This window comes from Filicampus tigris, chromosome 9 (assembly GCF_054856515.1).
Source record: "Filicampus tigris isolate MCC_2025a chromosome 9, RoL_Ftig_1.0, whole genome shotgun sequence".
In the NCBI taxonomy this organism is placed as follows: domain Eukaryota; kingdom Metazoa; phylum Chordata; class Actinopteri; order Syngnathiformes; family Syngnathidae; genus Filicampus; species Filicampus tigris.
This window is the reverse complement of record NC_141225.1, coordinates 17,458,218-17,484,564: the sequence shown is the minus strand read 5'-3', so window position 1 is coordinate 17,484,564 and position 26,347 is coordinate 17,458,218. Positions and strand designations below refer to the sequence as shown.

Below are 26,347 nucleotides of genomic sequence, written 5' to 3'. Positions count from 1 at the left end.
CTCCTTGTCTATGCAGTATAGTCATCTGTCCTGTTGTATTCATTTGCACTAACTTGGATTCAATCAGAATGTAAACTGTTGCAATACTCGGAAACAACTGAAACACAGTAGAAATCATTTCATTTGAGAGCCTAGGCTCTCTCCCCATCTGAGGTTTGGCTGCTGGATGTCTGCGAGGGGAATGGGAAGAGAACCGTGAGAGTGAAGGTCCTCGCAGAGAACGATGCGGTTAAAGCAGGGCCGCTTCCAAATAATTGCATGGATGATCGGCGAAGGGAGTGCTGACAGATGCAAGTCACGTCTTGGCGTGTAAAAGGGAGCTGCATGGCGATGAAGTTGAGGAGGAAAACCAAAGATGGCACCATATATGAGTTCCTGTGAAATACTTTTTTCTAAAGAACTTTTTAAAGACTTAAATCAATTCAATCGTTGCGATGAAATGTTCCGGCTTAGAGTATTCATTGATCATTCATTCACTTGACAAAATAATGATTATTGGAAACACAAATCATTAACCCCAAATGTCTTATCGCACTACTAATGTTGCTCTGGAGTGACATGTATGACGCGTGTCAGGAAGGTTTCACCTTCAATGTGGGACTAACCATCAACCAACACGTCAATGAAGCGGTCCAGCAACATTTGCTTTATTCGGTGTGCAAGATGAAGTGCAAGTTGTGGCAGGACAACTCGTGGCTGCTTCACAATGACAACATGCCTGCTGAAAATGCCCTGAGCATCTGACGGTTCCTGGCGGAGATGAACATGGCTGTGCTTAAGCAGCCCTGTTCTCACCCATGGCGGCCCGTTATTTTTTTTTTTTTTACATTTCTTTCCCAAGCTCAAGGGTGTCATCAAGCGGACCCTGTCTCGGAGATGTGGACGACATCAAGCTGGCCGTTACGATGGCACGCCGGAGGATCTTGGAAGAATCCTTCCTCGAGTGCATCAAGGCGTGACAGAGAAGGCTGGGAAAGTGCGTTAGACTCCAGGGGGAACATTTTGAAGAGGAAAACGTATGGTTTGAATTTCAAATATATATTTTGTGACACCAGCCCTGGAACCTTTCTGAAACACCTCATATGCGCTCATTTCAGGGTTTCGAATGAGATGACGGATGACCTCCTAGTGCTGTGGTCCCCAACCTTCCCATCCATCTTTCTGATTTCACGTAAAGCAATATTTTGACGGACCAGTAAGGAAACAGCACTCTCTCCTCACTCTTCCTCCACACGCTTGACTGTGCTGGGAGACACAGCAAACTTTCTCGCTACTGTACGTGGAGTAACTGTTATCACCAGAACAACTTGTGTGGGCTACAGATAACACATTTGATACCACTGGTGACAAGGGCACGAGAAAAATGCAATCCTCCAGAAACACTGGGGGAAATAGTCAACACTTGCAAAACAATTCCTTAATAGGGCTTGTCTGTCTTATTTGCAAAACAGCAAGATATCTTCTTGAGAGACAGAGAGAGAGACTTTTCCCAAATCCACTCACACTGCGGGTGCGAGTGGATTTATGCCAAGCATAAAAAATGTGACACACTGATCCAAGATGGCCGTATCAGAAATTCTCCAAAAACAACAGAAGAGTGTGAGAAGGAGACGAAATTGTGTGTGTGTGTGTGTCAATGACAGACATCTCTGCAGGGAAAGCTCTTCTTATATCATCCCTCAGTAATACTTGATGTGCTGAAATGAAATGCTGTGTACAGAACGCACACGCAGGCTGAGCGGACATCTGTCAGCAGGACTCTGTCGGCGCCCGCCGGAGGTTAATGTGTCTGCTGCGTTTGTTGTCAAAGGAATGAAGAGTTTTCACAAGGTGTGTGCTGGTTTTTCCCCACTCACTTCCTGTTGTTTTGACTTTCAGCTGAGTTGAAGTGACAAACTAATGAAGAACGCCTTTGATAATTGCCACATTTGCCTGCTTCACACATCTTATCTAAAAGTGGAAACAGACCAAAGATCCATGCGGGGACCATTTGTGGGCTTTATATATATATCTATTGAAAATGTTGATTTTCTGCAGTTGCACAATTTTATTTTATTTATTTATTTATATCAGGAGCATATATTACTGATTTTATATGTATTATATTTTAAAATATAACGATTCAATTTTGTTAATCAAATCACAACCAATTGTATGATTCAAATCGGTTTTTGTTTCACCCCTAATATATATACAATATTCATTTTTTTTATTTTTTAGTATGACTGTCTATTCGACTATAAATCAAAAAAAATAAGACTTTAAGGTAAAGTAACAGAAAACATTTTAAAAATACATTCCTATTTTTTATCAATTCATTTTATAATAATACTACTATGAATGAATGAACGAATGAATGAATGAATGAATGAATAGTTTATTTTCGGTTTTACGTTTAATGTGTTCCATTTGTGGCTTCCAACACAGTTTATGATCAATAATTACTCCCAAAAACTTTATTTCAGTGACTCTCTCAATTTCAATACCATTTAAATTTAGTTTTATGCCATAGTTAAGGTGCAGACCACCAAACACCATAAATTTTGTTCTATTTTCATTTAATGATAACTTATTACAATCAAACCATTTTTTTAAACGCAATCAATTCCTTTTCTACAGTTTGCATCAGTTGCTGCATGTTGTTCCCTGAGCAAAATAAATGTGTATCCTCAGCAAAAATTACACATTTTAATATATTTGAGACAGTGGTAATATCATTTAAGTAAATTATAAACAATTTAGGTCCTAATACCGATCCCTGTGGAATACCACATGTTACTCTTCTCAGGTGTGATTCAGTATTACCGGTATTGATTTTTACATATTGAAACCTATTACTTAAATAACTGCATAACCATTTAAATGCTACACCTCTTATGCCATATTGTTCACATTTCTGCAGAAGTAATGAGTGATCAATAGTATCAAATGCTTTGCGTAAATCAATAAATACTACTACTACTACTACTACTAATAATAATAATAATAGTAATAATAATATGATTTTATTTTTTAATTCAGCTTTTATCAACTTTCCCACGCACACAAATCCTTGATAAGCAAACACGACACTCATATTTCCAACTTTTATCTGCAGCTCATTTTGATTTCGGAAGAAGACACAGATAGCTCAATGAATCAATGTTTTGTTTGGGCTGAAGCAGAAAAAAAAAAAACTGGTGTCAGATTTTCCCGTGTCCTGGTTCAAACCAGGTTATTAGAGCATACACAAAACAAAGTCCTTGAGGTTCTGGAGCACAGTAGAGGGTGAGAGACTTTAAATTATACAGTGAGATCATCTTCCACTTCATGGGGATGAATGACTCGCAGTTTTCGGAACAAACCATCCACCATGTGTGTTCTCCTTTGACCCGATTTGGGAGAGAGAATAGTCCACCACAAGGAAGCAGATTATTTAAGGATGACTCATTGGAGTTTAGAATAAAAATTGCAGAAAAAAAATAAACATCATAATGAAAGAGTCGGATAGAAAAAGCCATTTTCGCAGGTTGTTCGACAGAATAAAACAGTAAATATGGTTAAAAAAAAAAAATACAAAACCAATTTCCATTCAATTTTAAGTGAATGAAAGAAACCATTCAACATTGTATTGTATGATTTTTTTCATTGATCTTTTCAGATGATTAATATGTTGTATTATTCCAAATATGTGAAAAGGGATTATTATTTTATTGTATTTCATTTATTTTTTTCAAACAAGTCACAGGAGTGGTTATCTGTGAAGACTTGCATGTGTTGAGTTTCCTCTGGGTCCACTGGTTTCCTCCCACAGTCCAAACACATGCACTTTACATTAAGTGGAAACTTTAACTCGCCCCCAAGTATGGTTGCCTACACGTCTGTCCACATGCATTTTAACACAGTGCCATGGATGGATAAGTAACAACTTGATTTGCATGAGCATTTGACATTCTGTGTACATCTGGTATAAATTAGAAAACAAAACCTTTTTTGAGGCCTCATGTGGAAATAAGTTGACTGGTCTGACCATGATTGTAAACCAGAGAAATAATAGTCAATATTTGTGCTTCTTGGATTTCTGAAATGTTACATTCAGGGTTTAGCATTTCTTCTAACAGAAAAGAAAAAAAAACATGATGAGGTTGTGTTTCAGTCTCCGGTATTGATGCTATTGCAGCTTGTCACTCACAAAACGTTTTTGAATAAACACAGAGAGTCGAAACTAAACTGAGAACCAAGGTTAAGCTTCAGTCTGTCTTCAACAGCTCTGTCAACAAACACATCAATTCCCAATCCTCCAGACGGACGTACTTGTGACGCATGGAAAGTAAAATGACAAAGGAGAATAAAAAATAAATGAAGAAGGATGTATTTCATTTCTTTAATAGTTGACATACAGACAAACTGTCAAATGTTATGGCTGATATTGTTACCAAAAAATATGCAGCCTAGACTTTTTGACAATATTATTATGCATAGATTCTGACTATGGACCAGCGGTTGACAGCTGTCCCGGAGGGCAAAACGCAAGTCAGTCATCTCCATGGAAGAAAAATTGGACGTCAACAGTGAAGTATCACTCAAACGACAGCAGGTCAAATGTAATGGTAACAATGAGGGGAAATTTTCCATGAGAACAGAAGCCACGTTGCCGAGGCAACCGGCAACTTTTCTGAAATGAAGACAGAATGAGAGCAGAAGTGCAGCCGTTCAAGAGGGAAGTCGACAATAAGAAATGATTCCTCGCGGATGAATATTAAAGTTAGCATGTCAGATTACGTATCTGATATGTTTTTCAAAAATAGGTGGAGCAACCAAACACAAGGACAAATCACACATGATCAATAGCCAGAGAAAAAGGTGAAAAGCTAAAACAAGGCTTGTTAAACAAACCAAGGTAGCAAATATAGCCCCATCCAGTGTTGGAGACCACCAGCTTGGAGTGGTATTGGCTGACATATGTTCTGCAGCTTGGCTGTGCACGCTGCTGGTTTATGTTGAGAAAGCTGTGTGTGTTTATCATCTTTGGCTCACTTCCATGAGATTTTGACACTTGGCTGCAGGCAAGCTTGGCGAAGTTGGAACAGGGAGAACAAAGACTAAAACAGGAGAAGGAGATATCTATAACCTTTGCACAAGGATTCCTCTCAGAAGCTAGAAAAAGGCTTGTAAATGTCCCTTTCTATCCCGCTTTAGTCGAGAACAATCCCTCTACAGTCTGCTAAATGTTTCTTTTTGTCGTTTTTCCCATTTAAAGACTGCTTCTCATTCTTCGATCCCTCAGTTGTACACAACAGCGGCATATGGAAGCCATTTGGTTCACGTCAAATGTCTTAAAAATCACACTGCAAATCTCAATAGGCGATGTGGTTGCGCACTGAACCTCAAGTGGAAAACATCTTCAACAGAGGAGGTCAAAATAAGGCCTACTTACCTTTAGGTTGTTTTTATCAATATCCAGCAAGCACAATGCGACAGATGTTATGCGCTGGCATGCGTGTTTATTTGTTTGTTGGTGGAATATGTGTGTAGCAACACAAGATGGCAAATAAAGCTTGTTCCAGTGGTGGGCCCAAATGAACATTTGGTACCGGGTGCCTCTTAATTTCGGCCATTATCAGGTCACAATTATATAAAGCATCAATACTACTGGTATACTAAAACGATGAGCAGACAACTGTGCCATGAACGTCATTTGGCTAATTTGAAATCTGATTGATTAAAGTGGAGGCTAGCAATTTAAAAACAAACCGCCACCTACAGAACTGGATGGGAACATTATTTACTATTTACCAATGGGATTGCTTTTATGTATTTTTCCTTGTATTTGTGAAGAACAGAAATTAATCAAATGCTTGACCCAAAGCTAGGTGGATGACCTTTGAGCTTTCTTAATGTGCATTACCACCACCTGCAGGCCTGGAGTGGAACATCATTCCGGCACAACTCCAACCCCCCCTCCTTTATGAATTTCAAACTGTTCCATGTGTCTTAATAACACGTCTGTGACATTCCTTAGTCAAAATACCCCAAGGATAAAGAATTATAGCACATTTTTCTTCTACATTATAGTAGAGAGTAACTTGTCAATATCTGATATTGTTGTTCCTCGGCAGAGGCTTGCACTGCACTACGCATATTTTTTTCCCCTTTATATTTGCACCATGTATAAATCTTCCACTCTAGCAGAGGCTCTAACACCCTGCTCGTGCCAAAAGACAGTTTAGGAATAAAGTTATGATTGCGATTAAAACCTTCACTGGAATTTATGAGCCTTTTTAACCTGGTTGTCCTTGTGGCCATTACTCTTTTATGTGGTAAGACACACTCAATTACACTTTCTGAGGTAATATGTTATATGATAATGTACCAATGGTAAATCATTAAAGTGAGCCTATATCAGGAAATCGGCAGCTGTAGAGAGAGAGAGCATACTGTGAAAAAAGACTTTTAAAGTATACACTAATTTGCAAACATTTTCTTTTGGTATGATGACACCTTTATTACATGCAGGTGTGCTTTTACAGCTGTGCACAATATGGATCCAAGGCTGTTAATTTATTCTTGTCATGTTTATGGCATAAAGCTAAATATTTCTTAATAGCGAAATACACTCACCAAATGCAGATAAATGGAAAAACAACATAGGAGGTGATGTTAAAACTGATTTATTCATTTAAACAATGAAAGCAGGGTTTAATGTGCACAAATAATTATGCAGGCGGCAAAGCCAACCACAAAACAAAAAAAGAAAACGCTAAAAAAATATATATTTTATGATATATATATATATATATATATATATATATATATATATATATATATATATATATATATATATCAGTATATATATATTTATATTTATTTATTATTATTATATTTATATTTAATGACAAACTGTAATTTGTGACTTAAAAGAAGCCAATTTTGACAACAACTGGTTCAAATGAATAGATGCTCAGCACCGTGTTTTCAGAAACAAAATGGACATTATATGTGAGTACACTTAAAAAAGTAAAACAACAAAAACAAAAGCTTTCTTGTACGTTTCCAACATAAATATTAAAAAAAATAAAACAGGTTGTAAAAGAAAACAAAGCATCATGTGGGCTCCTCTCAAGGTGTACTTCCAAACATCACACATTTAAGTTTTTTTTTTACTCAACAATACAACTGATATGCATGACCAGCATACAGTCATGACAAATAACATAACCAAATACACACACTTTTGGCAGTATTGGCACATACTTTACTCAAGTACCCTAGCGTCACCTGGGCCGTGCCGGTGAGCCAATCTGACGAGCCCTCGCTGACCGACATCAAGCGGGACCAGAGCTTCACCACCTGGCTGGTGGCGCTCAAGCTCACCTCCTGCTGCCCGTCACCAGTGACGGAACTCCCGCCACTTCCACCTATGATGGCGGAACCTCCACCACTTCCGCCTATAGTGACGGAACTCCCCCCACTTCCGCCTATGGTGATGGAAGTTCCGTCACTTCCGTCACCATAGGCTGAAACGCCCTGCCACTTCCGTCACCATAGGCGGAACTCCCGCCACCTCCGTCACCATAGACGGAACTCCCGCCACTTCCGCCTATGGTGACGAAACTCCCGCCACTTCCGCCTATGGTGACGAAACCCCCGTCACTTCCGTCACCATAGGCGGAACTCCCACCACTTCCGCCTATGGTGGCGGAACTTCCACCACTTCCGCCTATGGTGACAGAACTTCCGCCCACTTCTGTCATCATAGGCGGAACTGCCACCACTTCCGCCTATGAGGCCGTAAGTGACGGAAGTGGGGGGAGTTCCGCCTACGGTGACGGAAATTCCGCCACTTCCGCCTATGGTGACGGAAGTTCCGTCACATCCGACACCATAGGCGGCACTTCCGTCACCATAGGCGGAACTACCGCCACTTCCGCCTATGGCGACAGAACTGCCGTCACTTCCGTCACCATAGGCGGAACTACCGCCACATCCGTCACCGGTGACGTTAAGTATTATATGGTATGCTCAACTCAAATGATATGCTTTCATTTGATGTCCCTTTAGCTTGAATTTGTCACTGCAAATCAGATCCTTTTTTTTTTTAATGTGATACCACTCAGACCAATAATTTGCTCCCAGATGGATTAAGCAGTCCAAAAAACAGCAACACTCTCCACACCCATGATGAGTCATCATATTACAATATCAATTGTGAACTCTTGGCAGTGTGTGGCAGTATGAAGTTATGTCATTGTTCATTTAGAATATTTTGTTTAAGACAAAAAAGTGTTTCTGATATCACTGAACAAAGGTTTTTCATAGTGGATACATGGGATGAAGTTGTTTGTCCATGCAGTGCTAAAGTCGTAGACGGCTTATAAAGATGCTACATGAGGATTCTTATGGTGCAAGCATATTAAGATGGATAATGTAATGAAAGACACATGAGCGTTGGACAGACTTTGGGTAGCATCATTAGCGCGTGTTGACGTTAGCTCTATTTCTTTAATTTTTTGGACAGCGCCCGCTTGAGGGGAGGCTCCTTCTGGTCCTGGGTGGTATCCTGATCTGGGTGCGTTCGGGATGTCTTCGACTCGTACAGCTGCTTGAAGTTGAGCGTTTGTTGCTCTTTGGCCGTCTCTCGTTGGGCCTGGCGCAGCAGACGTTTCATGGTCTTCACCTTCTCCCTCAGGTGGCCGTTAGCCTTCTCCAGCGAACGCACCTTCTGAGAGAGCGTGCTCACTTTCTCCTCCTCCTCGAACAGAGCCTTCTGCACCGTGGAGCACAACAACTGTGGAGAAAATGGAGTTCCGAAAATTAAAAAATACCTCAAGGAAGGCATCGTGGAAGAGGAAAGCAGAGTGGTTTTATTTTCAGGCCAAAAGAGAGGGGATCTGGGTTTGCTGACAACAGACCAAGACCCCCTCCCCAGAAGGAGAGTTTACTGGCAGTGGCCTTTCAGTCTGGTAGACAACTTACTGGTTTATAATAATGGCAAAAGTAAGATTTTAGCCATCCACAGCAATATTTAATATATAATATATATAAACTTTGACACTTCGTCAGCTGGTTTTTATTGTTGTAGAGGCTATCACCAAGGACTCGTAGCTCAGGGGTTAGATCCCTGATCTTGTAAACCAGGGGTCATGACTTCAAATCTCAATTGGGCCGGAAGGCATTGAGTTCTTTCCATGGAAAGAAATGACAATATATACATTTTCCGATGACATCATTGGAGATGTATCAAAAGTGCCACGTCGTAATCTATGTTTGTGAAGGCCCAAGTTAACAAATCCTCTATCTTTCAGCTAGGGATAAATGTGATACAAGGTTAAATGGTTACACAACATGACTGAAAACAGTCCACGCACCAGCTCGGATCTTTCGTTAGGTACAGACACAAAAGAAAGACCTCCAGATGCTCCAGTCTGTATGGATTTTCTGCGTGAGTGTGGATTTCCTCTGCAGATGCTAATGCTTCCATGTGGACCAGCATGCAAATTGCCTTCCCTTAAATAACAACTGTTAAACGTTTGGAGGAAATGTTGGAAATGCGCTGCTGGCTGCCGGGCCACATCACCACTGGCTACATTTCCTCCTGCAATATAAGTGTGGACATACACCATGTGGCATTACTTACACCCTATTGGGATGTGAAAGGGCCATGAAACTTTATAACATAAAGGTTGAAGTGTAGACACAGGATCATCATGTTATGCAAAGCAGTGAGTCCAGGCACAATTTTTATAAATAAACGGAAGATGTCTACAGTCTGCACACACCCACACAATTAGTAAGAAATTAAATATTGCCAAACACATGAAATGTGATTTTTTTTTAAACTAATATCATCACAGATTGAGAGCAATTTAATAAGTCAGCTTCAGATATGCAACTATATTAGGCCATGTGTGGTGTTTGTAAGTGTGTACATACTGTATATAAAAATTATTTGTGGTGCATAAACTCCCTGCACATCATTTAGGCTTGAAAATGTATTTTCAAGGTTAGAAATTTAATTGCAATGCCACGGGGGCGATGACTTCATTGCCCGTGAACAGAACAATCATGTTCAAGGATTGAAGTCTTTTCTAAGTGGGAAGAGACATATTTTGAGGGGAAACATGTGTGTCCTTTAGAGAAAAAAAAATAGTTAAAGTACTTGAACAGAACGCCATAAGCAGCCATTCGTTTTTCCTTTGTGTGAATGGTGAGGTTTCCACTGCAAGATCTACAGTAGTATTCATGCAGGTTGGTGTTAGCCGAACATTTCGAGGTAGGCACACACATTGTAATGACCTGTAGTGACCTGAACAAAATCTGCTTTTATTTACTTCTGTGAGGAAATCTAATCTGGGGTATAATTTCGGAAACCGCAGCAGATATCTAAATATCGCTTTGTAATTACAATCACAGGCCAGTCCAACCCCAAATCTTTGCTATCAACGGAAATGCGAACCGTGTTTATAATTCCCTTTTCCCGCGGTAGAGTCCTGCTTTCGTGGGAAGTCAGCAAATGATTGGAAACAGACAGCAAAAAGACCAAAATGAGAGTGATTGTGCCAAAGGGAAGAAGCTGTGGTGAGTCAGTGGAAACTATAAAGACATAACAAATAACACAACACAATGCAAAATACATGAACCCCATATTTAGAATCTGAAGTCAATTCCTTGGGACTCACAGTGTCAAAATGAACTTCAGCTTTGAATTCCATATCGCTGGCATCGGGTAGAAACCTTCAATTCTCATGTACTATGTCCTCATGCATTCATCTATCCATCCATTTTCGATCCTTTCTATCCTCCTTTTCTATGCTCACTGTCATTTTGAACTTCGATAAACCTAACATGCATGTTTTGGGGTATTGTGGGAGGAAGCACAGGACAAGAGTGGCACGGGAACTTGCAAACTCCTAACCGGAGACGAGACTCAAATCCCGAGCCTCAGAACTGGGAGGCAGATGCGCAAAGAATGAGGTTCCCGTTCTACTCAATATGTCATGTCAAAAAATGCCAAAATGTGTTTTTGTGTGATATTTCACCATTTTATAGGTCCTTCAACCTTTTCCAAATTCAAACTTTTGTCACTTTTAGACAAAAAAGGTAACACGCCAATACCACCATAAAGTGCCTTTAAAGCACACAATTTATATGCAAAACATCTATCTTGCTGACAGGCTGGACAATGACAGGGTAGACATTTTTTGCTAATAATGAGCACACGGTGGACCTTCACTTCACAACATGATTCAGTTAGCAAAGTGACTGTTTGCTGTTTAAAAAATATATAACACCTTTCCAAAAGTTGTCATACTAACTGTGACAGAGTAGGGATGTTAAACTGGACAACATCCAACTCGACAAATAATCTGAAAATCACAAAAAAAAATAAGTGTCAATTTTTATTCTATTATCCGCTGTTTCAGCTTCTATTAAAGGAAGACAAAATGCTGGTCGTAATGTCAATGAAACCAACAGGGGCAGTTACCCCATAATGACAGGGTGGACAGCACTTTCAGGCACACATGCAAAATGATCAATAGGATTATGATAATCATACATAATCAAAATGGCACATTTCATCAAATAACTTGTTCTGGACAATAACATCAGGGGATTTTTTTTTTTTTTTTAATGTATCGCACACACAGGGCAAGGTGTGTGCCAAAATCACGTATAGTACATACAAGGAAAAAGAAATGCTATAAAATGTAGGAAACACGTTTTAAACGACTTCATCATGTATGTGTGCAAACGCTTGGTCACTTCTAACAGAACCTCAGCGTTTCATTATTCGGCTACATTTTCACGGAGACTGATTGGAGTCCGATGAGGACACCAAAGGTAGTAGTGATAGCGACTCTAACATTCTGCATGTGTCCATATGATGTAATCCTACATAAGAGGTCCCGCATGCTCAATTTAAAACAAGACTAAGCTATAGAACAAACGAAAAGCCACAGAGGTTGCAAGAACATGTCGTTTTATGTGTTTAAAGTGGATTTTTCCATAAAACATTGTGGCTTCTCTGTCTAGCCAAACCTCAGAAAATGTCTGTTTCACAGATTTTGGACCATATTTGACTCGTAGCAAGCTTCCTCTTCAAACAAAAGGATATAAATCGCGAATCTGTGTGCCCCCCCCCACACACACACATTAATCCAAGCAATTGTGGCTTCATTCTGTTCCCGAAAGCAATGCGCTGAAACAAACACACTGGAGCGTTTTAGCCATCTACGTACCCTGCTGTCCTCCTGAGCCTCCCACTCGGGCGTGTAGCTATGAACCTGAGTATCAGGTGTGCAGTTGGCAAACTGGAACAGGCTGGCAAAAACGCGATGGTTGTCCGCCGTGTCTGGGAAGATGGCATCCTGGAAGTTCACTCCGTGGGGGACCATATTGTAGTTTTCATCCATCCTGCAGGGAACAAAAAGAAAATATTCATTGTACACACTTTCACTTTTCAACTCTCTCCAACCAAGGCTGATTTATGAATGTGATGAATGTATAGCTTCACGTGAAATGTAGGAGGGAAAACGTATGGACATCTGGAGTCCATCTCGTGGACATCAAAAGTTTGCTTGTTTGTACAAGTGACAGAGTTGGCGCATATGTGTGTTGAAAAGGTTAAAGGTAAAATGTGGAGGATTAACTTGACTGCATTGGTTACACAACACAAATGCAGCACGCGCGACACCAAAAAAAACACCTCATCAGTATTTTTGATCTGGCATAATGTCAATGTTTCCCATCTGTATGAGTTGTGCTTGTTATTCTTCGGACAGAATCTTTAAGGGGTAACATATAGGCTAATGTTTTTACAGCGCACATGAGAACCAGACAGCACACTCAATCTGTCTCATTTTAAGATCCCATGTGAGATTGCATTCTTCTCCATTCTCAGCTCTGATTCGCCCTATCTTGGGAATATTTTGCCCACGATTGATTGAAACAACTATTTTTATCTCTCTGTGGTTTTGCCGCACAGGAAATGGCTGTCAAATGGAGACCAGGATGAGAATGAGAATTTCATCTCTTCGTCTTTTTTGTCTCATGAAACAAAGAGCTAACATTTTCGAATGTGTTTAAAGGTATAGGAGTTCTGTATGTATAGGCTATACATTGTTGGTTTTTTTTAACTCTTACATTTTGAATAGTTTTTTGAGACGGGAACTTAAAGGGCCTGACCGATTAATCGTCCAGACGATTATGGCCGTTCAAACATCGACCAAATTCATCAGATCAACCATTAGGCTGATGTTTGCCTTTTTTTTTTTTTTTTAAATAAACTTGATTTATTCTAACCATTTTGCAGCAGTTGTGCACAATAAATAATGAGACCAGTGCACATCAGTGACACTGGTCTCATTATTTATTACACAAAATGTCATGTCTATGGCGCTGCCATTCAAAACAAAGCAAATCGTAGTTTTTATGCATTATATTTTAAATGAATCTGCCGATTAATCAGTATTTTTTTCTGGCAAAAATCGGCATCAATCTCAAAATATCCATTTCAGTCGGGCCATGTATCCTCTTAGTCTATGTGGGCATAAAGTCCAAATTTAGAGTAAAGACACATTCATTAACTATAGTAAAATACTGAGACACACCACTTTGAGTTGGTATGGACTTTTTAGTTTCCTCTGAATTTCCTTATCTTACCGGACATTTTGGAAAAATTCAACTTGGTGGGAAGAGTTTTGCAGTTTTTCTACTCCAGAAAAACTATGCAACAATATACTTGGTTGAGATGTTGTTAAGGAACTTTCAGTGCCCTGAACAGTCCTGTATGGGTATTTGTGTGTTACTTTTTGTTGTACAGAAATGAAATTATATTGTAAGGTTGTTTTGCACTGATTTGCACAACAAGGGTAAAACAAAGGAGGCTTTGTCTCAAGTTAAGCTGTTCCCAATTTCATGTTTAACTAAATCACTTGTCTTCTAACTGTTGCCCCATACAAGTGGTATCAATCTTCTTATACAACCACCCACTGAGCAGAGAGTACGGCCACAGGCTCATCTCAAAATGGACGGTTACGCCGTTCCATGGCAGCCACGCATATGTCGTTACCGCATGTTTGACACATGATGTGGTATGCTTTGGATCACTTGCTGTTATTTATTTATTTATTATTATTCCCTCAAGCCTGATTCAAGATGACCTTCTGATCTGTCCAAACACCCACAACATGGGACTCTTTTTTAAAATGTTTTCAACTCTAATCCGGCCTTACTGTTTTTAAATGTTGTTGTAAAAATAATAATTTACTAGAGCTGATTCTTTACAGTTGAGAAGTTCTGCATAAGGAATGGAATCGTTTCTCCCCGTTATCCATGATAAATGGTAACAAAAGACCCATGCTGTTCTGCATTCTTGTGTGTTACAAATAAAATTAGCATGAATGTTTTTGATCAACACAGCCGGAGGTATTAAAGTGTTGTCTAACCACAAGTTCACACACGCCTGTCCGGAAAATGCATTATGAAAAAGCAATGTTGTTGTTGGCTTTGTGTAGACCCTCATGAGGGACTGCAAAACATTACACACCGGGAATGCTTTCCAGCACCCCTTCTTAATAGCTGACATCTCATCTATGAGTAAAAAAAAAAACAGCAAAATGTGAAGGAAAAATTGGTAACACCTGTTAGTTAGCACACGCTCCCTATCATCAAGCAGAGGCTTTCGTCGGTGCTGGGTGCACAAATGGTGGGCTTAATCAAACTTTTGGTATTGTGATGGTCTCTATAATTATATGTGTATGCATGCAAAGTTTTGACATACACGCTGCACTGTTTTTCAATGTGCGCGGCAAGTATCACACATAAGGGATCACATTAGGAGAGAATATAGGAGGTGGGCGCCAGTGCTCTATTTTTGTGAGTTGAGGATCCTTTACTGATTGAGTCCTTTGAGAATCTCTTCTCATGTTTATGGCACACATCTGAAGAGTTGTTGCAGAACAGAAAAAAATGGGGGAACATATGGAAAACTTCAGTTCAATGACTTTAAAGGAATTACATTACATCTCATTTGAAGATTTGGAATGTTTGCCCTTTGTTGAAAGATTACTTGATTATATTTAGAACCAAGTGGACTGATGGGTGTACTTTTTAATGTTTGGAATGCACCACAACATTCGTCAGATATTCTTAGTGACAGTGTTCTCCCCACTTCCAATATCTATAAGGCACTGTTTGACTTATGCTGACAATGCGTCTCATATATCAGGTGATCATCTATTAAGCAAATGTAGAAAGTTAAATACGCAATTGGTATGTTACTTGAATTACTTTATTTTCTTGGATATGAAAGGACATTCATCATTGCGTTCAGGGCAATAAATCAATTGAATCAAACCGTTTTAAATATTAACAAAATTACATGTAATTTTCAGAGTGATTGATATACCATACTTCCTCAAATAGAGGCCACCCCTCTAATAGACACTGTGCAGCAATTAATCTCCAGTTGCATAGAAACCTCCAATAAATAAATGAACACCTCAAATGACCCCATTTTCCCCACTATAGCTGTAATTTCAAGCAAAGTTGTACCGTTGCAATAAAGAAAGAAATCCTCACAATTGTCATTAGAATAAATAACAAAATAAATACAGTAATACATAAAATTAAAAAAAAACATATATGACCGGTAGTGATTTTTTTTCCTTTCGTTCTTTCTTCTCTAAACTGCCTGTTTCAGATCCCTCAACAGATGTTCAACAGAATTTAGCTCTTCAGAATAGTCCAATGTTTTGTTCTTAATCATTCGTGCATGTTTTTAGTTGTGTGTTCTGGGTCATTATCCTGTTGTAAGACACATGACCTGCAGCTGAGACCAAGCTTTTCCACACTGGGGAGCACATTCTAGGACATGCACTGCTAGTCTTGAGGTTTCATTGTATCCTGCACAGATTCAGGACACCCCCAGCCAGATGAAGTATAGCAGTCCCAGAACATTACTGAGCCTCCTCCATGTGTCACAGTAGGGGCAGTGTTATTTTCTTTACATCCTTCATTTTTGCATTTGTAAACATAGAGCTGATGTGACTTGCCAACAATTTCCAGTTTGATCCACTCTGTCCATGGGACATTCTCCCAGATGCGTTGTGGCTTGTATTTATGGATTTGTGGCAAATTCCAATTTTGTCTGTTTTGAGTTATTTCAGTCTTTAACTGAAGGACACCGCCAATGGGTGTACCTTTACTATGACTAGTAGATGTCTTTATCATAACATGCTGCCTGGAGAGCAAAAGTGTACAGTGGTTTTCAAAGAGAAAGTGCTGTTGTATGCTGGTGAATAGTTCAGAAAGAAACGTAGTTGGACAGTCTCCAATGAACTCTCATTTGGAATGAGTCCCCAAAAATCCCACACGAGGAGAATGTGTAAACTCTCTCTAATTTTTTAGCTAAATGGGGGACAACATTGAACTTGAGAGCAACACACCATGCACTTTCAGCGAACAACAATTTGCTGACTTGTTTTTATTTATATCTTTAAGTTGAGGGGCCAATAAAAGAGACAACAGTTCTGCAAACTCTTACTTCTTTGTTGTGAAATTCGTGACAAGACAATTTTTGTAACAGCAAAACTTAAATTATATTTTTTGATTGCCCAAAAATTTTATCAACTTTTGTTGCTCTGAAATTTTGAGTTCACCCAACTTTTTTCTATTTCTTTACATTCTGTTTATGCTTTTATGAAGTACACTGCTTGGGTGCTATGTCACAAGAAACGGTAGTGATTTGTTGGCCATTTCCATTATTTTTAATGGGGATATTTGATTTGATATTAAGAATAAGTTAGTCAGGGAACAAATTACACTTGTAAGTTGACGAACCAATGTATTTTTGAAAATTGATCAAATTAATAAATATGTTTAAAGTAACCAATTTTAGCGGGAAACCTCTTGATTTGAACTTATATGACAGGATTTTTAACGTAAATTCTCGGTGAGCCGGATGGCCCGGCGGCCATACTTTGCTCACCCCTGATGTAGCTGTGTGAATTCATATGTGATGGACTCATTCCAGTCAGTCAACATTTGAACAATTAAGGAATGTGAATTACTCACTTGAGGAAGAAGTAATAATTGTTGTTTGGGGTGACACTGTAGGAGAAGCAGGAGAAGTAGCCCAGGCCGGTGACGTTAAACCTGGAGCCTGCGGGGACCTCCAGCATGCTTCCCCACGCCTGGTCACACAGCAGCTCGATCTCGGCCAAGTAGAGCAGGTCGGTGTGGCTCTGCCACGGCAGGTAGTTGTACGGCTCCTTGTGCAGGGCCAGCACCTTTGCGAACACGATGATCTCGGCCAGCTCGGCACGGCACGCCTCCGTCTGGGGTCTCCAGTCGTGGGGCAGCTGGCACCCCTCACTCAACTCGGAACCGGCCGCAGTCAGGAGAAAAGCCACGACAATCCACATGATCCCACGCGAGTGGAGTGAACTGCAGATGGATGGAAGTTGCAGACTAAGGACAGTCCGCTCACGCAATGGACATAATCTATTAAAAAAAAAAATATCCAGGTGGTTTGTATGTGGAGGGAAAAAACAAACAAACGTTAACTCCACGGTTGTGCTTCTGCAGTCTCCAGCCAGCAGAAGTATACCTGTAATTTTGAAGGAGGAGGATCAGCTGACTCTTCTCTCAGATGCAGCAACAGAATCCGCTCTCACTCTTCCAACAGTTAGGCGGAGCAAACAAAACCACTGCACGCAACAACGCGTGGGACCTTTAAAACACTGATTTCAATATAAATTAAATCTCGTGCGTATGCTAGAGGGCCTGGATAACATTTTAAAATGAGTACAGAAAAAAAGGATTTAAGAAGTGAGCTGGGGAGATGCTAATGGCGCCCTCTTGTGACAAAGTTTTATACTATCAACTACGAGAATGTTGTATTAGTTTGAACAGGCAAACGCGGGAGCTAAAGTGAAGCTCACACTTAGAGAGATTAAGACTGCGTGCCATTTCTTTTTTAATACATGCATATACATGCTTTATTTTGCAGACGACTATATATATAGAAAACGAAACATCTGATTTACAACGGGCCAGTGGCGCAATGGATAACGCGTCTGACTACGGATCAGAAGATTCTAGGTTCGACTCCTGGCTGGCTCGAATTTTTTCTTAATAAAAAATGCCACACAATGATACAAGCATAACCAAAATCATCGTTTCGAAAAATAACACAGCTCGAACATGTGAAGTAACTGAGGAGTTAAAATTATTGAAAGAACTCGTATTGTTTCTGGTAGATGAAATAAAACGGTAATGGTGTATTGTTTACGATGAATATTTTTTTTACTTAAACCCCTATCTTGCAAGGAGATATATTTGGTAACTTTAACGTAAAATCACTCATCTCTGGGCTGGACGCCTCGCACCACATTAAATGTAATCTAAAATGGAGCCCTAGTAGTTGAATCTACAACCTCTAGATGGGAGCATTGTCTACTATTAAGTCAGTTCAGATGTACTTTAAATGGTAGTTTAAATGAGATGGAGTCGGTATGATGGCATGGGCACGTATAACTGTTAATCGAATTAGAATTACAATATAACATCATTTTTGTTCTAATAAACTGAAATGTATGTTTCTCTCAATTTTTCGGTCAACACAATCTTTTTCTGAAATTTGAGGATTACACTCAGGAGACTTGTAGTTAATTAAATTAGTTTTATTTGTGTGACTTCCATCGGTTAGATGGAAATTACATTGAATTATTATCTTAGAAACATTATATTGAGTGAACACTGACAAATCTCCTTGTAATCAATGGCACATTAATAGGAGTGTTTTTCTTTCTTTCTTTCTTTTTTGTATTGATTCAGAAAGGAAAGTCAATGATTTTTACCAAATCTTTTGAGGTGTTGTGCTCATTTATGTTGTGCACCGTATTTTGTGATTAATGATACAGTTCAAGGTACCAATTTTCTTTTTTGTTCCAAATGTCACATGCTGATCACGGGGCTTTTCTCCACGCCTTTAATTTACATTGGATGTACATATACAACTCAAATAGATATTTAATATGCTAATAATGTGATGCTTTGGGTGAGCGGCCATTGCAATACAACTCTTTTGTTATTATTTCTAAGTGCTTTATTATTTTCTATGTATCTTTACGCGTCACTGTTGGCGGAAGTATGTCGCCTGTTCAGTGTTGCATTCAAGTGCTCCCCGTAAAAAACTTATTCAGGGACTAAAGACCGACGTTCTCATCCGAAAACACATGTATTTTTACGTCAACACTGTAACGTCACACACCATATTTAACGCTTGTTTTGCCCAAATATAGATGGAAAACGTACGCACAACTGACGTCAGATGTACGAAATATTTCTCAACTGATTTTTCACCAATCGAAATAGAAAGCAGTGACCAAAGCTATGTCACATATCTCCGTCAATTCAACTTGGAAAATCAAGGGTTTATATCCCAATCACGTTCCTAACAGCAGTGATAGTGATGAGTTAATTTTAGTCAAGTTGGCATATTTTCTAAGTTAGTTTCTCGAGTTCGGTGGGCGCTGCAATTTTTTTAAATTTTCTATGACTGGGCATTCGGAAGTTCTGGCTTCCCAGTGCGACAGAAACGCAGCTCAACTCTACGGGTTGGAACCAGTCGCTACAAAAAAAGAAACATCCGGTGTAAGATAAAGAACGTTCACTTCACGATGTAAGTTTTAATTATTTACAGTATGTGCACGTATAAGCTGTCGATCATGTTGTTGGGTCAAACAAGTTTAGGACACTTTTTGTGATTGTTTCCGGAAAATGGAACATAGCATACGCCCTAAATTTAGCTGTTAGCATGCAACAAGTGCTAGTTCGTTAAGAAGGCAATTTCCTCACAAGTTTGCATTAGCTGTACAAATGCTACATTTGAGTCGAGTAACTTTATCATTTACTCTAACTTGTTTGTTTTGTAGTTAACTCATATTCGTTGTACTGTCCTTCCAACATTAACTGTAGTTCACTTGAGTGGGATTTAGCATCCCCGAGTAGCTAACCTGTTAGCTTCTCAGCGTCAAAACTACAAAACTTTTTTTTGAACCTCAAGTAATGAATTAAATGGACAAATGGTAAATCGACTCGTTAAACAGACTACACACCAGCTGGGGGAAGTGTTGTTTCAGATGACTTAACAGATGCTTTAGGTTTCAAATTGTTTCAGGCGAAAATCTATTACAAGTCTACGTTGAGATAAACGATGAAGTGCGAAATGTAAACGTCTTTTTCGTGGTCTGTGATTGGTTAGTTGATCCATGTATGTTTTTTGTTATTCCTTCTGCGTGCCAAATGATCTAATCAGCACATGTGTATGCACAACAGGAATGTAGTGATATGGCTGGCTGCATGTAGGCCTTATCCAATGTCACAAGTTTACTTGTTAATCTGCGCTTGTAATGGATTTGACATATAAAATGTTCACAGAGTCACATTCTATTTTGCTATTTCACTATTCTTGAAATAGCCTACCCTTCTCTTTTAGTACAGTGATACTCAAAGTGTGGTAAATGCATCACTGAATTAAATACAAATAAAAGGTAGAACCTTTAGAACATAAAAAACAAGCACATATTTACGATTTATGCAAAATCATTTGACATTGGTTGTAATGTCATAATTTGCAGATTGATCAGTGACGTCATTGATTGGATCTGCAAAATAAGACATTACAGCAAACACAATCTTGTTCATTCCGTTCTACGCTACCATCGTTAATAACACTGGGGAATACAATTTTTGTTGAGTTGGGCTGTTGTTTTTAATTCATTTTTGGGTGCGAAATAAAAAAACGGAATTTAGTTGTTCTCTATCACGTCAAGCTTTTGAGCTTTCGGATCCCCGCTTTCTCATAAAATATATATGAAATATCTATATATTAATGTAAATAAACCCCTAAAGTGGATTAGTTACAAGATTTGAAAAGTAAAAAAACAGCATAAAACAAAATAGAATTTACAATACTATGCCCGTGGTTACAAGTTTATGAGAAAAGAGTACTAATCCTCTTAATTCCTACTATGCTATTTTTCTGTTTGTAGATATTGATAGTATTGACCTGTTGGGAGCTCCACACACCTCTCACCGCACTGTCTCAATTTTCACTGCACAAAAACATGCCACAGAGTTGTAGATGATTCCAATTGCAATCAGCTCTTCTTACTACAGTTTTACTACAGCTAATCTTTGGAATTTGACTTATCTGGAGGGTAAACTGTGGATAAAAAAACTTAACGTGCTTGAAAGAAAAAACTAACTGCAATTTGGAATAGCGCGCCAATTTTAGTTTTAATCAGCATAGATATATATTTTTATTACACAACACCTGACCAATTTCTGTTTAGAAGTATTGCGTGCAACATTCATGTACAGATTTATGCAAAATAATACATATATTACATCTGGTGTTTTCTCCAGGTCAGGCTCAGTTCCAGAAGGTTCCGGCGCAGGGTCAAGCAACAAGCGTTTGCAGCAGACCCAAGCCCAGGTCGATGAGGTATGATAACTCTGCACAAGTCAAACTTCTGTTTTCCTTCTTTTCCATATTATGAGAGTCTAAAAATATGACAGATCACCATTGCCTACAGTGATTCTGTTGCTCAATCTGTTCACTGCATCAGTTGTAAAAACGTTCGAAATGAGCTTTCAGAAATGTTCTAATAGTCAGAGCCGTGAAGCATTTTTTTATACAGTTGAGTGACAACTTTCACTAAATGTCCCATTAATAACCAAAGTTGAAACTGTTATTGTGCTCCTATCCTCTCTCAGTACCGCCATTGAGTCAGCGGATGTCTCATGAATTACAGTGGACCTTCACTGTTCGTGGGAGACCGAGCCAGACTGTGAAAATGGAATTTCCACGACTAGTTGTCTATATAAACCCATTAAAGCCTAAAGCGCCTGGCTCACCTAAGGTCGCCCTTGAAAACCTAAAGTTTTCCCAGAAATTCAACACTTACAAAATAATATCTCAGCCCCTGAAGCAGACAGAAACATAATTCCAAAAGAATTAGAGAGCCTAAACATGTGGCTTGGTTTATTATTTACTAGTAAATAATAATATATTATTATGTTTCAATCGAAGATGTAAAAATAACGCGTCAGTGCAAGAGAAGGACTATTTTAATTAAAAAAAAAAAAAATCGAGTGGTGATTACCAATCTCTATTCTGTTACAAAGATGGCAATATCGACAAACCATATTATATTACGTTCGACTGGTTCCACTGGTTCAAAGTCCACAAGCGCGTCGTCGATATATCACTGCCGTTACTTATTTCAGAGCTCCCGGCGATCGACAGCGTCCGCCATTACGGCTCAAAAAAATTCGACATCCTCCACGGTCTCGCGATACCGTCACGTGTATATTCTGATGCATTAAACTGGCTAAAAGATGGAGAATTAGATTTTTTAAAAATACACAGACGTATCCGCTCTCCCGGTTTTGAAGGTAGAAAGACGCAACAGCGCTCCCGGCTCTAGTGGTAGAAACGCGGTTATGCGCGCCCGTCCATAATAGGTTAGTAGTTTAAACCGTACCACTGTACCACAAATTATATTCCAGAAGCACTTATTTGTACCCCTAATTTAAAATAAATCATAGACAGCGGGACAATTAAAAAAAAAAAAAAAAAAAAATCAAATGGAGCCTAGCAGCAAGCGTACCCTTTTGTGCAGGAATCATTCGCTCTGTGGGGCTGTGTACATGAGTTGTGTAAAGTCGGTTGCTTGGACAGGGTGACATCACGCAGTTCCCAGCTATTTTCGCGGATCTCTGTACCTCCAGTGCCTGTCGGATTCAGCTGCTTGGTACAGTGCTAGATAGCACCACCAGGTGGGGCTCCTGTGGGTCCGCAAAAGAACATTTGACCATGACCTTTTAATCGAGATTAGAGCAGAGTTGTAATTTGAGTCACCAGTTCGAGTGTGGAACAGACTTCTATTATGAATGATTCCTGTAGGTGTGAAGTAATTTTGAAATATGAACAAATTTTGTTCAAACTCGGTGGTTGCACTGTATTTACCTGAAGCTACAAATTTGCTTTCACAATAAAGTTTATGAAAGGTTACCGCTTCATTAAATTCCAAGATTAGTAAGCAATATACATAACACCCATTTAATCGTCCATGCATTGATGAACTAACAATTTTAGGCCTCATGCACATCATCGTCACTGCCGAGTGAAAGTTGCTTTCATCTAAAATTTCCCCTCTCTTTTTTTTTTTTTGTGTTTGCGGGGAAAGTGATGTCTGTACAGAGCCTCCATTGATTGTCTCTCCCGCTTACTTCCCCTGGCTACACTATGACTCACCGTTTCTTGATGTGTGTCTTGACCAGAGGTTTACATAACCCTTGGCGTTGCTGTTATGAATCGCCACTATGAGAAATGTGTTGCCCGCAAACGCACAATTCACATGTTAATTCACATGCCTGGAAATATTCAGAGACAATACTGCTCTGAAATGACGTATGACAACAGGCCCAGTTTTGTTTTTTCCTTTTTTAAATGGTGACATTCGCCCCTCCTACACAGAACGTCAACATTAAACACGTCCACAGAGCCTCCGATTGGTTGCTGGAGACTTATATAATCACTGTCCATGGTTATGTAATGCTTGCACACTCCTCTGCACTCTTTCGCTCTGTCTGAGGGGAGTGGCAGTCGTAGGGTTTGTGGATCAGTGGAACATGTGGGTTAGGTGTGTGTGTTCCTTGATACTATCTGATGTCTCTTACTACAATCTCATGATAAGATTTGTGGAAAGGCTGGAACTAACAAATATTTAAAAAAATAAAATTAAAAAAAAAAGATGAATCTGTTGTTTTATTTTAATGAGTAATTCACATAAGCATACAATATTTACAGCAAACCCAGTATTTAAATCTCTATCGATACTAAGAGATTTAAATGTTTGGCTCCAATGTGGTATCGTGTTAATATACAATTAATTTTTCAGCCGGATGCAGCAGCTGTGGATATTTGATTTTACGCGGTCACAACTAATCAATTCATCAACTGTGGTGTTTGTGAGCAGGTGGTGGATATTATGCGCGTGAATGTGGACAAAGTGCTGGAACGTGACCAGAAGTTATCTGAACTGGACGACCGAGCAGACGCACTCCAAGCTGGAGCATCCCAGTTTGAGACCAGCGCTGCCAAGCTGAAGAGGAAGTACTGGTGGAAGAACTGCAAGGTACAGTTTTAATAGATATGTCTGCAAAGCATTAAATCATTTTTTTTTTTTAATGAACAAATAAGTACATTTTACAACTGTTTTTGAATGGAGTTGTGCTGATTGTTGCTCTAACATTCTTTACCTCTCTGCCTGGCAGATGTGGGCCATCCTGATCGCTGTCCTACTGATTATCGTGGTCATCATTATTAGTGAGTATCACATACTCATGCTTTCCCAGTAATAACATCTTACGATTATATTTCTAGGCATACATTCTCCTTACACTCTCCTGTTAAAACAATAATAAATCCTTATTTCAAAACTGTTTTTTTTTTTTTGAGAATGTCATACACGCTAGAAGTCACTTTTCCCCCTCCCCCCAAAACATTTGCTCACCTACATTTCACAAATCACATTTCACCTGTGCTATTTTTCAGAAGTTTCACTTTTATGCTCAAACTATTTCACTATTCTCTTTTTTCATTTTTAGTTTGGTCAAAAGCGTAAACATCAAGAGGAGGAAAGGAGCGAAGAGGAGATGAGCAACATGCATTATTGAGAGGCATAGAGGCAGGGGTCACACGATTAGTGGCTTCTTAGTTCCACATTTTCTTCTCCTTGGAAGGGGAGGGGGGGGGGGGGGTCTTCATTGCCGGCATGTGCCTCAGTAAAAGTAATGGGCTAACTACAAGCCTTACTTATTCAGTGCCACATACCAAAGACACATGAACAGATAATTAGCCAATTGAACTAACACTAAACCAGCGTCACACGGTGGAATAAAAAATGGTGCCTTTTCTCTGGTCCGTGTTGTAACTTATATCAAAACATACCCCACTGTCCTTCAATATGACACGAAATATGATGTTGTGAACTCCTCTTGTATTTTGCTTTTATGTTTGCTGACTAGCCAACAAAGTGTGTGCCAAGCTAAGAGACGTGCCATTAGAAAAAGTTTTCCTTGAAACGGTATTGTGCCTACCATTGAAGCAAATTCAGCATTTTTCACCTCCGATACTGTATTTTGCTTCTGCCTGACTTCAAAAGACACAGAGCTGTTCAATTGTATGATAATGCGACCCAATGCCTTAACTTATTTATACACATGGCTGAGTGCTTTTGTACTCGATTCTTAGGTAGAAAAATGTACTTAGGGAAATTTCAGTTGTAGTGAATTCAATTGTGAATATATGAAATAATTAAATTGATTATCTTTTATCAAAGACAACGTAGGAGGAACACAGTGTTTATGCCTGGGTTCATAATGTTATGTCCATTTTCATCATTGTCTCAGGAATGACTTGGTGTACAGTTAAAGCCAATTTGTGCTTTGATTTGGATACATTTCTACAGCGGGGATGGGGAACCCACGACCATAATTGCCCACCGTGCAATTCTAAGTACTTCAGAACCGGTTTTTGAAGGCAAGGTAAATGTAATTGTCAACTGATATCATTTAACCCACAAATGTTCTTACAACGTAATACACACATTACTTTGTAAGTATTCAGCATGGCTCTCGAAGGACTTTATAGAAACTGAATTGGCCCCTAATTGGAAAAAGGTTGAGCACCTTCGCCCTTAGTCAGGCCAATGGATGGATAAACGGTCATAAGTCAGTCTAAATGTCTGCACTTTTTCCACCTGATGTATAATTATCTTCCTGATGGAGTCAGCTGTGCCTTCTACATGAATAGCTCACTTGCTTAGTTAACTTTCATGAGTGTATGATTAATTACACTCATCTATCCCATCTGAATCAAGCGCATGTGTGTTATGTCATTTAATTGAGCTATCATTTTTGAAACTAATGTAAGTAGAACTAATCTTCAGTGTTTTCTGTTTTGTTTGTCTCCGCCGCTGCACAGCATTGTAGCTTTTGGATTTTTTAGAAAAACTTGTTTGGGGAATGACAGTGTGAGAATTACATGTACTGTGCCAACACTGGATGATTGCATACCCTGTGGTTGCTTCTGTCTTATTAAAATACGTAAATGGAGTCTGGTTACTTTTTGACTTTGTTATACAAGTTTTTAAGAGTATTGTGAATCATTTTATTTTCACCATTATACTTACTACTTTATTTTACTACTATCAGTTTCCAAACCAGAGCTGTCACACTTGCCCTTCTACTTGCCCAAAGTTTCAATTGAACACATTTACATCGTGGAATA

General features: G+C 39.2%; 2 protein-coding genes and 1 non-coding gene across 4 annotated transcripts; 2 read left to right on the top strand and 1 right to left on the bottom strand.

The window, feature by feature from the left end:
• Nucleotides 1-6,829: 6,829 nt before the first annotated feature.
• ccdc3b (coiled-coil domain containing 3b) lies at nt 6,830-23,482 on the bottom strand. 2 transcript variants are annotated; one of them, XM_086041229.1, is made up of 6 exons: nt 23,309-23,482; nt 22,662-22,839; nt 17,591-17,723; nt 17,056-17,484; nt 12,219-12,393; nt 6,830-8,767 (listed from the first exon to the last, which is right to left on the bottom strand). In XM_086041229.1, exons 4-6 carry the CDS (start codon nt 17,403-17,405, stop codon nt 8,474-8,476), a joined length of 819 nt encoding a protein of 272 aa, XP_085897355.1. In that variant the 5' UTR covers nt 17,406-17,484; nt 17,591-17,723; nt 22,662-22,839; nt 23,309-23,482; the 3' UTR covers nt 6,830-8,473. The 2 variants fall into 2 exon arrangements, with proteins under 2 accessions (XP_085897355.1, XP_085897354.1); XM_086041228.1 differs by lacking the exons at nt 22,662-22,839; nt 23,309-23,482 and adding an exon at nt 20,103-20,184 and having other exon boundaries at nt 6,831-8,767; nt 17,056-17,723.
• trnar-acg (transfer RNA arginine (anticodon ACG)) lies at nt 18,033-18,105 on the top strand. The gene has a single exon. It is a non-coding gene; the product is annotated as a tRNA-Arg (tRNA).
• vamp3 (vesicle-associated membrane protein 3 (cellubrevin)) lies at nt 19,430-26,172 on the top strand. The gene is made up of 5 exons (XM_086041230.1): nt 19,430-19,666; nt 21,415-21,493; nt 24,033-24,191; nt 24,331-24,382; nt 24,664-26,172. Coding segments are annotated over exons 1-5 (309 nt in total). The 5' UTR covers nt 19,430-19,664; the 3' UTR covers nt 24,681-26,172.
• Nucleotides 26,173-26,347: the final 175 nt, after the last annotated feature.

Excerpts from the sequence above, each read along its gene's own strand:
- vamp3 (XM_086041230.1), top strand. Across the intron at positions 21,494-24,032 it reads CCCAAGCCCAGGTCGATGAG|GTGGTGGATATTATGCGCGT; the intron begins GTATGATAACTC and ends GTTTGTGAGCAG. Across the intron at positions 24,192-24,330 it reads ACTGGTGGAAGAACTGCAAG|ATGTGGGCCATCCTGATCGC; the intron begins GTACAGTTTTAA and ends TCTGCCTGGCAG.
- ccdc3b (XM_086041229.1), bottom strand. The coding sequence starts at position 17,405 with ATGTGGATTGTCGTGGCTTTTCTCCTGACTGCGGCCGGTTCCGAGTTG. Across the intron at positions 12,394-17,055 it reads AATTATTACTTCTTCCTCAA|GATGGATGAAAACTACAATA; the intron begins GTGAGTAATTCA and ends TGTTCCCTGCAG. Across the intron at positions 8,768-12,218 it reads AGGCTCAGGAGGACAGCAGG|TTGTTGTGCTCCACGGTGCA; the intron begins GTACGTAGATGG and ends TTTTCTCCACAG.